General features: G+C 39.9%; 1 protein-coding gene across 4 annotated transcripts in view; it reads right to left on the bottom strand.

Annotated features, from left to right (window-relative positions):
- Nucleotides 1–1,810: 1,810 nt before the first annotated feature.
- The window catches only part of SHROOM3 (shroom family member 3), a 95,979-nt gene continuing 86,435 nt past the window's right edge, over nt 1,811–11,354 (bottom strand). For 3 of the 4 annotated variants that reach the window (XM_030819022.1, XM_030819020.1, XM_030819023.1), the window contains exon 9: nt 5,257–6,242. In XM_030819022.1, the coding sequence (XP_030674882.1) occupies nt 5,874–6,242 (369 nt within the window). In that variant the 3' untranslated portion in view covers nt 5,257–5,873. Of the gene's footprint in view, nt 6,243–11,354 lie in introns of all 4 variants that reach the window. The other variant, XM_030819021.1, reaches the window with a different exon arrangement.

Here is an 11,354-nt window from a genome sequence, read left to right as displayed (position 1 = left end):
TGAAGCAGGAGGATCGCCTAAGCCCGGGAGTTCGAGGCTGTGGTGAGCTATGATTGTGCCACAGAACTTAATGTATAAATAGGAATCATTTTGGGAATAAATGAACAGGAAAGTATGACAGTTGCAGATGTTGAGATAGAGAAAAACATATGTGGAGACACACCAAGAGAGACATAGACACATACAGAGGTATACAGAGGCAGAGCTAGGCAGAGAGAGACCTCAACAGAAACAAACCTTAGACATGCTCTTAAATCAGCCTGAATCTAAATCTATTGATTTAGATACTTTGAGTAATATAGGTGTATGGAGCACATTTAAAGAAAACATAAATGAGAAACTGCTTTCCTTTTGACACCTCCTTCAAGAGATATGTTGTCCATTTTATAGGCGCTGTTTTATTATCTGAGAAATGGTTCTTACAGAATCAGCAACTATAAAATTATATGTGATATCAGAAGATAAAGCCAGGGTATATATGTAGAACAGTGTGTCTGTGACGGCTATCAATTTATTGGCTCTCAGCTCCGGAATAACCCTTCAATCAAGTGTCTGTGGTAATGGGCAGGGTCCTTTTAAGCATCTCTCCTTTACAGTCAGCACCATGTTAAGCTCTCTCCATAGGGGGCACTGTTGGGGCCCTTTGTAGCTGCTGCCTGGTGGGTCAGTGGTATGGGTGTGAGGACATCTGATGGAGTTCTCTTCCAACCACTGCCTACAATTGGTGGTGCCTTGGGACCTTGAAGCCTCATTCTGGCCATAACTTTCTCCTGGGCCTGTAGATTACAAACTTGAGCCCTGAAAGATTCCTGCTGCATCAGTGCCCGGAAGGCCTTCTGTCAACACTGGCTCCTTACTCTCTGAAGATCCTGTGCGGATCACCTGTGACCTGGAGGGTTTCCACGGAGCAGCCATGCCTGCTGCAGGCCCCCACTCTGTGCACAGCCAGGCTGTTGGTTGCTGGTGGACTGACCCAGCCTGCACTCTGGAGGGTTGCTTCCTATGTGCTCAGGGACTGCAGACCAGTTCCAGCCTGGGCAAACCAGCTAACTTCCCTGCTATGTGGGTCGAGTTCAGTTCTCCAAGGAGGTCTGAACCTCAGGCTTGGGACTCTTTCCCAGTTTGTCTTTCCTTGAGTACTCTTCCTTAGCTCTAGGGTACCAGAGAGAATTTCCTTATGTCCTATAGTCACTCGTTTATCAGAATTTAATAACTCTTTATATAAATATTTCCCCTGTTCAACCTACTGTAAAGCAATAGCAATACCGGTGTTTAAGCAAGAAATACAGCTGCCTTTCCACCTAGAGAATAATTTATAGATGAAGTAGGAATCAATGAGCCAGTTTTTTCATTCACAACTTTCTTCTTGCCTAATTTTGATTTTAGAGTTTCAAAATTGGGTGACAGCTGCTTTCATTTCTCAAAGGAAATGAACACAGTCTGGTTTCATTAACTAAATTGTCAAATCCACACCAGGAGAGGTTCTAACTCATGTAGGATAACATTTGTGATGAAGCAACAGGAATCTGATTCCCACTGAATCAGTAAAGTTCCCACTGAAAAGGCCAGTTGATTAATTTCAGTCAAGGCAGAACTTAAAATTACTGGCAACATGTGATAAAACTGATTCCTTTTGAGGAAAAATATTTAGTGCAATTAAATCTGATAAGTGCATAACTTGTTTAAAACAGATCTAAAAAAGAGTGAACAGGGAACAAAATCTGTATCACAACCTTGGGAATTATATATAAGTAGTGGAGACAGTATAAACTTATATAGCTAATAGAATAAATATGACAGGACTTTCAACTTCTGAGGTTATTTTTATTTTTAAATTTAACTTCAATTTCTGTTTTTATTTAAATTTTAAAAATTATTCAGATTATTAAATTCATGTTAGTCTTATTGTGATCATAACAGTAGGAACTGTACAGATGATTGGCAGTGGCTCTCAAATGTTAAAATACATCAGAATAACATGGGAAACTTGCTGAAATGCAGATTCCAGCAGACTTGGTTATGTCATAGCAATTGGTATTTTTAACAAGCATTCCAAGGATTCTGATGCAGATCGTATCCTGACCACACTTTGAGAAACCATGATTTAGTTTCGGAATGAGCTCCCCATTAAGAAATGTGAAGTTTTATTTAAAAATTAATAAGACAACCCTTTCTGATATTAAAATGGTCTTTATAATTTTATCCTATGCATCCCAAAGAGTTAAGGCAGCAGGAAATACTTTGTTCCCAATAATCTATTCCTGTGTAGAAGAGCCCCTTCACATTCACCTGACCACTTTTTATAGCTTGTAGGAAATGAAGTTATTTCTGGCTGTAGTTCTTCCTTTTTCTAATAGTAAGGTGAATAAAACTCATGTTGTTCTAAAAGGAAAGTAATAACTCCAACCTAACAATGAAGCCAGCACTACCATGGACAAACTGAAGAGAAGTAAATTTGGAACCACATAAGAATAAAAAGTCAACATTTCCTTGGGTATCCAGAGACCCAGTATCTTAATAAGAGATGCCTGAATAACATACAAGTTTAAAGGTAGAGCTTAAAGCATATATTTACCATTTAAACTCATGAATTATTTTAGATGAGATATTAACAGTGGAGGAATAGGAAAACTGGGATGTCCCAGGCTGTTTCTCCTTTATAGCTCCCTCAAAGGACCTCAGTTAAGCCCACACTCCTCACCTTAAAAGACAACCACTGATTCTTAGGGGTGGACCCAAACTCGTTAATCTTCTAGTCTGGAAACCAGCTGTGCAAAACAAACCCTAAAATGTTTCCCTAGAGCAAAGGAAAAGATGTTTGGTTTCGACAGCGTCTCGTCTTGTAGAGAAACTCAGGCACTTTCACTGTGGATCCTCCCTTCATTCTTTGGGGTTAAGTGGCCACCGCAAGAAATGAACAGCATGAGAAATGGCTGAGTCAACCAACATGTAGTGACACGCCCAGGAACTTCTCAAGTGGCCCAGGAAGTGGAGGCCTCCTGATTTTCTTACAGGACATTGTCCTGTCCTGGAAGCTTGCAGGTGGCTGGAGTATCTTCATTTGGAGTATTGCAAGATTATCTCACCTGACTTCTGACCAGAAGTGTATCTCCAAAATTATCACATCCACAGAGACAATTATTGACTGTGAGCAAACATTCTCAGCGACCTCACACGTGTTCTGAAACCCTGACCAACAACATGCTCCTGACTGTTCTCATGGTCTTGGCAAAGGATACTGTTGGGGGAAAGAAGGATGGTTTCTACTGTAAATGAGTTTTTAAAAATAGTGGGAGAAGAATGCAAAATAGGAAAGGGATAAATACATAGACTTCTAGCTAAATGCATTTAAAAGGAAACTTTGAAAATTTGGTTAGTGATTTCTTTAAAGTACAGAGGTCAAATCCTATTACAATAAATATCGCATCCACCTAAAAATTAGATTTCAAAGTCTCACTTGGTGCCTTACCCATTTCACATAACAGAACAAAGTTTCCATGTAATGAAAGAATGGACACAATCCTAGGAGTGTCACAAGCTTTCAGATGTTTGTGGCATGCCAAGCAACATTGCCTGTTACTGTGCTGTGGGAGTCAATTACTTTTATGTCTATAAATTAGAAGTGGCTGGGTGAAGTGGCTCATGCCTGTAATCCCAGCACTTCTGGGGCCAAAGTGGGAGGATCCCTTGAGCCCAGGAGTTTGAAACCAGCCTGGGCAACATAGTGAGACTCCCGTCTCTACAAAAAATCAAAAAATTAGCCAAGCATAGTGGTGCACACCTGTGGTCCCAGCTACTCGGGAGGCTGAGATGGGCGCATGGTTTGAGCCTCAGAGGTTGAGACTGCAATGAGCTGTGATTGCACCACTGCACTCCAGCCTGGGCAACATAGTAAGACCCTTTCTCAAGAAAATAAATAAAAGTTTTTGAGAAAGACTGAATATGTAAAATGTTCCCCAGTCAAATCCTGAAAAATAGTCATCTCGAAGAGTGTTGGGAACTGGGAGCCCCCTGGATTCCTCTGAGGAATTTCACTAAGAATAGCTGTAGACGTTTGCTGGCTGGCTTCCACCTGGCTTGGCTCGTGAGGGCTCATTCACTATCAGCAAGACACACAGGTAGTTACTGATGGAGTTAATTTCAGGCTCCCATGTTGGCCTAAGACTGATGACCATGCAGTGTGGCTGTTGAATGCTGTCACTGGTTCTACTGCTTCCCTGGGAGACAGGACCTCTGAATGAAAACATCCCTGGGAAACCAAGGTGCTGTCTTATTTGTATCAATGGAGTCATGCAGTACATAAGCTCCAAAGAACAAAGCCATAGCTTTGGTTGACTATGCAAAGGAAACTTCTGGGTGGCCAGTTGTTTATAAGTTAATCAAAAGACATCTCTACTGGAGACCCAAACTACAATTTTGATATTCTTACATAGGAGATAAAACTTCATTAAGTAATTAAAGTGTACTAAGGGGAGAAGGAGCATTTGGTACCCTTGTCATGTTTTTTTTTTTACTTCAAAATTTTACTCCCCCAATTTTCTAAGACTGGCTACTATGAAACTCGTAAGCCCAAATCAACAAAGGTGGCCACCAGCCACAGATCAAATGTGAAAAAACAAATCTACTATAGCACAGCCTGGGATGTACCACCTGCTCAAAGTATTAGGCTACTGCCATCTCCAGCAGCTGTAAACATAGCCTGGCTGCCAGCCCATAACCTCCTCAGCCTTCCAGTTTGTTTTTATAAGCTTACAACTGGGGCTACAGAGTAACCTCTGAAATGTTATTATTGAAACACGATAAAGCAAAATCAGTCTTCAGAGGTTAAGGAGGGAGTTTTTAATTGAAGTGTGGTCAACAGGTTTGACATTTTAGAAAACATTTTTTTTTTTAAAGCATCATTAAAACAGCCTCAATAAACAGGCCGTATTTAGCCCAAATCTTGTTCAGGAGAACAGCATGGGCTCCGTTTTGAATTTTGTTGGATTCTGGACGTCCTCCTCCTATTATATAGGTCTGAGAGTTGTCTTTGTTAAAATTTAGCTTTGTTTCCCCACCAGTGATAATGACATGAAGCACTAGGAAATGATGCAATAACTGCAGTGCATGAGGCCTTCTTCCTGGGGAAGGTGTGAGACAGGAGAAGAGCAGGGGAGCAGGACTCCCCCACACTCAGTCCAGTGGAAGTGCAGAATGCCTGCTCGTGTTTGTAAAAATAAGACAGGAATATAAGAAAAAAAGTCTTCACGCTCAACGTGACTATCTTTGGAATTCATTTCATTAAGGTTTTCACAAAATACAAAGCTGAAACGTAATCGTCTACGTCCACCACAAAACAGAATCAAATAAGTGGTTAGCACAACAAACATAATGATCTTTTCCATTTTAAAAAATATAAATAACAATGTTCAAGGTTTTACAGTTTTCTTAGTGTGTGTCTTTTTAAGGCTTTATGTTGCAGACCCTTCATTAATGGTACTTGTACCCTGCCATCAGGATACACTGCCCACCAGCAAGGAAGGCCACTGTGGATACATTCCTGAGGGGGACACACACTGATCCATGTTGCCTCAGCCTGTTAAAAACTCAATGATCAAACACGCTCCAATCAGTTCTCAGTTTCATTAACTTTCTTTCTACTACAAAGTAATAATAGAAAGGGGTACGTGTCCAGCAGCATTCGAGCTCTCAGAAGATCAATCAGGAAGGGCAAGAAGGAAAAAGGCTTCCTCCTGGAGAGAATTTTTTTCCTTTCATCAAGAACAAACACCAATAACCCAGATAGTTCAAACAGTGGTTTGTACTGAAACATTTTTCAGATTAAATAGTGTTGAGAGAAACAGTGATCTTTTGGTTGGGTATTTTAGAAGAGGTTAAAGTGGAGAGGTTAATGTTGGGAAAATACCACTGAAAGTACAGCCCCCAGCAGGAGTGGGCTCACTCGTGAGGTCTGGGGGCAGAGCCAGGGCCCCAGCCTTGGGAATGAAATCTGAAGGCAGGCTCTCCAGCAGACACTTGACCTGCTCCTGGCCCAGCTTGATCTTGTCATCCAGCTTCCGCTGCTCAATGAGGAGCGTGGACTTCATTTTCACGAAGTGCTGGTAGTCCTGGAGCTGCTCCTCTGAAAGGTAATTGGCCAAGATGCCCAGCACTACCCGCTCCCTGCGATCCAGGTTCTCCTTCAGCTCCCGGGCGTCCTCATGCTGACCAGCCAGGATCTTCCTTTTCTCATACAGAGAGCTCTGCCAGGGAAAATCGGACAGATCAGTGAAGGCCAGGGAAAGGGAGAAAACAGCCAGACTCCCTGCAAGGACACCTCTGACAGGACTGGGAAATATCTAAGCTCTATTCCTATTGTCACTCCTAAGTAAGGAGGCTAACTTTTTGAAAATCAGCTTATTATCCTTATATTACATATTACAGCATTCTCTAACTTGTAACATCATAGGATAGCTTCAGTTTGAGAGGTGTTACATTAAATTGGCTGGGGATAAAATTGCTTTCAGATTCTTGACTTTAAAAACCAATCATCAGCTGGGCTTGGTGGCTCATGCCTATAATTCCAGCACTTTGGGAGGCCGGGATGGATGGATCACTTGAGGCCAGGAGTTCAAACCCAGCCTGGCCAACATGGTGAAACCCTGTCTCTACTAAAAATACAAAAATCAGCCAGGCATGGTGGTGCATGCCTGTAATACCAGCTACTCGAGAGGCTGAGGCATGAGAATTGCTTGAACCCAGGAGGCGGAGGTTGCAGTGAGCCGAGATGTGCCACTGCACTCCAGCCTGGGTGACAGAGTGAGACTCTTGTCTCAAAAAAAAAAAAAAAAAAAAAAAAATCATCAAGGTACCTTGAGTATATACACGAATATGGTGGTTCTCAAGGTGTGGCTGCTGGACCAGCAGCAGTGGTATCACCTGGGAAACTGTTAGAAATGCAAGGGTTCAGGCCCTCTTCCACCTCCTGAATAAAAAACTCTGGAGGTGAGGCCGAGCAACCTGTTTTAACAAGCCTTCCAGATGATTCTTTTGGGGCTAAAGTTTGAGAACCTCTCCCTAATCCATAATAACAATGAGATCATCATATTTCCATCTCTAAAGAAGTCAGTTTCCATTTTTTTCAGTTCTCTTTTGCAGGCCTCTGATCCAAAATGAGAGAAATTCTGTTCAACAATGATGGCAATGTCTTATTCTAAGAGTTTCTTATGCTTTTCTATGATATTGTAGCATATGTTATCTTTAATGTGGTTTTCTGTCCAACATGCTGACACATAATATCATTTTTAAATTAAAAAAAATTATATTTAACCATTCAGACATTTTAGGCAAAGTAATTGAGGAGACAAACCCACAACCAACATTATACTGAACAGGGAAAAGTTGAAAGCATTCCCCCTGAGAACTGGAACAAGACAAGGATGCTCACTTTCACCACTGCTATTCAACATTGTACTATAAGTTCTAGCCAGAGCAGACAGACAAGAGAAAGAAAGAAAGAGCATCCAAATTGGTAATGAGGAAGCCAAACTGTTGCTCTTTGCCGATGATATGATCCTATATCTAGAAAACCCTGAAGACCATCCCAAAAGCTCCTAGATCTAATAAATGAATTCAGTAAAGTCTCAGGGTACAAAATCAACGTACACAAATAAGTAGCACTGCTATACACCAACAGCAACCAAGCTGAGAATAAAATCAAGAACTCAACCACTTTCACAATAGCTGCAAAAAAATAAAATACTTAGGGATATACCTAATCAAGGAGGTTAAAGACCTCTGCAAGGAAAACTATAAAACACTGCTGAAAGAAATCATAGATGACACACACAAATGGAAACATATCCTGTGCTCATGGATGGGTAGAGTCAATATTGTGAAAATTACCATACCGTCAAAAGCAATCTAAAATTCAATGCAATTCCTGTCAAAATACCACCATCATTCTTCACAGAACTAGAAAAAACAATCCTAAAATTCATATGGAACCAAAAAAGAGCCCGCATAGCCAAAGCAAGACTAAGCAAAAAGAACAAATCTGGAGGCATCACGTTACCCAACTTCAAACTATACTATAAGTCTATAGTCACCAAAACAGCATGGTATTAGTGTAAAAACAGGCATAAGACCAATGGAACAGAATAGAGAACCCAGAAATAAAGCCAAATACTTACAGCCAACTGATCTTCGAGAAAGCAAACAAAAACAAAGTGAAGAAAGGACACCCTATTCAACAAATGGTGCTGGAATAATTGGTAAGCCACATGTAGAAGAATGAAAGTAGATCCTCATCTCTCACATTATACAAAAATTTACTCAAGATGGATCAAGGACTTAAATCTAAGACCTAAAACCATAAAAATTCTAGAAGATTATTCAACTGAAGGAAGGAAGTAAATGTCTTAGTGGCTTCTAGTTTAAATTCATTTCTATTAAGTGTCTACCGTTTCTTTTGCACAACAGAAATTAAACTCCACAGTTTTTGTAATTAGTCTTTCATTTTTCTCTTAGCCTAAAATAGCTAGATGGAAAGAAGACAATCTTCTAGACACTGGCTTCGGAAAAAGAGTTCATGAGTAAGAATCCAAAAGGGAATGCAACAAAAACAAAGATAAATAGATGGGACTTAATTAAACTAAAGAGCTTTTGCACAGCAAAATAAAAACAGCAGAGTAAACAGACAACCCACAGAGTGGGAGAAAATCTTTGCAAACTATGTATCCAACAAAGAACTAATATCCAGAATCTACAAATAAATCAGCAAGAAAAAATCCCGTCAAAAAGTGGGCAAAGGACATTAATAGACAATTCTCAAAAGAAGATGGACAAATGGTCAACAAACATGTGAAAAACTGCTCAACATCTCTATCAGGGAAATGCAAATCAAAACCACAATGCGATACCACCTTACTCCTGCAAGAATGGCCATAATCAAAAATTAATACATGTTGGCATGGATGTGGTGAAAAGTGAACACTTTTACACTGCTGGTGGGAATGTAAACTAGCACAACCACTATGGAAAACAGTATGGAGATTCCTTAAAGAACAAAAAGTACATCTATCATTTGATCCTGCAATCCCACTACTGGGTATCTATCCAGAGGAAAGAAGTAATTATATGGAAAAGACACTTGCACACCCATGTTTATAGCAGCACAATTTGCAACTGCAAAAAAGGGAACCAGCCGAAATGCCCATCAATTAACAAGTGGATAAAGAAAATGTGGTATGTGTGTATATGTGTGTGTGTGTGTATATATATATAGTATGTGTATATACACATATATATGGTGTGTATATATAGTATGTGTATATATGTGTATATACACATATATATGGTGTGTATATATATATAGAGTATGTGTATACACACATATATATATGGTATGTACATATACACACACGTTTTCTTTATTCACTTGTTAATTGATGGGCATTTGGGCTGGTTCCCTTTTTTGCAGTTGCAAATTGTACTGCTATAAATATGGGTGTGCAAGTGTCTTTTCCATATAATTACTTCTTTCCTCTGGATAGATACCCAGTAGTGGGATTGCTGGATCAAATGATAGATGTACTTTTAGTTCTTTAAGGAATCTCCATCCTGTTTTCCATAGTGGTTGTACTAGTTTACATTCCCACCAGCAGTGTAAAAGTGTTCCCTTTTCACCACATCCGTGCCAACATGTATTATTTTTTTATTGCCATTCTTGCAGGAGTAAGGTGGTATCGCATTGTGGTTTATACACACACACACACACACACCCCATGGACTACTACTCAGCCATAAAAAGGAACAAAATAATGGCGTTTGCAGCAACCTGGATGGAGTTGGAGACCATTATTCTAAGTGAAGTGACTCAGGAATGGAAAACCAAACGTTGTATGTTCTCAGTTTTAAGTGGGTGCTAAGCTATTGAGGATGCAAAGGCATAAGAAGGATAAAAGGACTTTGGGGACTCAGCGGGAAGGGTGGGAGGTGGGTGAGGGATAAAAGACTACACATTGGGTACAGTGTACACTGCTCGGGTGATGGAGGCACCAAAATCGCAGAAATCACCACTAAGAATTTATCAATGTAACAAAACACCACTTGTTCCCCAAAAACCTATTGAAATTTAAAAAAAAGTGCAGAAAATTAAAATGAAAATCAATCAAGAAATAAGATCACTTAAGTATACCTCAATACAAATAGCTTATGTAGGGTTATCAAAGGCTCATGTGTCTTTGCCCTAAATCCCCCTAAACTAGCCTGTCACATCTTACATAATAATGCCTGGGGGAAAAGTGAAGAATTACATGCTTATTGGCATAAGTTTCCTTTCCCTAAGCAGAAAAACATACCTTAAAAAAAAAAAAAAACCCTGAGGGACTGAATTTGAATGAAGATGCCTTTCAAAGTATCATTGAGATATAAGTTAAAAAATTGAGAATTTTTTCATCACCTACCTTAAAAAATATATAAAATATTTTAGACATCAGTAATGTATAGAGAATGCCCATCACTCTGTGTACCTATCATTAATGGTGCCAAATCTTAATATGAACACTTTTTTCATATTGGCTTCAGATTAAAAATTTTTTTTTTAGAGATTCAGTTAAAGCCTCATAGATACTCCTCCCCAATCCTGGTCTTCACTACTCCCCATTGGGTAACTATTTTTCTTCCTTTTCTCATTTCTACTTATAGATTTAGTTTCTTAACAAAGCCCAATCATGATAAAAAAACAATACTGCTGTAGTATTTTTTGGGTGAGCAAACTTACTTGTATTTAAGAGTGCAGGCATGCATGTAAGTGTTGAATTTAATTCGGTTCTAGAACAATTTATCTTGCCCTAACTAGAAACTGCTCCAGTCTTTATTGTCTCAGATATCTAGAGGATTCATCCAGGTGGCCCAATAGGAAACTTGGAATTATTTTCTGCTCTACCCTTCCCCTGATCTAACATGCCCCTTGCTAATACAAATTCATTCTCTAATTTATTCCCTCTTCTCTACCCCCAGGACAATTGCCTACGTCAACAGCATAAACCCTCCTTGTCTAGACTATTAAAACGAGCCTCCCAACTGTTATTTTAACATCAATCTTGCCCCTCCCCAGGCTGAGTAAGTCACGAAGTTAGTTCATGACTCTTCCCTACCTACAGGCTGAAGTCTAAAGTCTAGTGTATGACTGCGGTAAGGTCTTTGTGATGATTTTCTGTGCTGGATATTGTGTCTGCCTCTCCAGGTCCGCTCTCCTCTGCCCTGTGCTAAAGGAAGCCGAACTCTAGGAGTTGCATCCACTGGGCTCCCTTGCTGTCTGGGTTTGACGAAGGGGAGTGATGGAAAAGAGACTGGAGAGTGTGAAAAGAAAT

This window comes from Nomascus leucogenys, chromosome 9, assembly GCF_006542625.1.
Source record: "Nomascus leucogenys isolate Asia chromosome 9, Asia_NLE_v1, whole genome shotgun sequence".
Taxonomy (NCBI): Eukaryota; Metazoa; Chordata; class Mammalia; order Primates; family Hylobatidae; genus Nomascus; species Nomascus leucogenys.
Note: the sequence above shows the minus strand (reverse complement) of the source record. Positions and strands in the feature narration are given on the sequence as shown.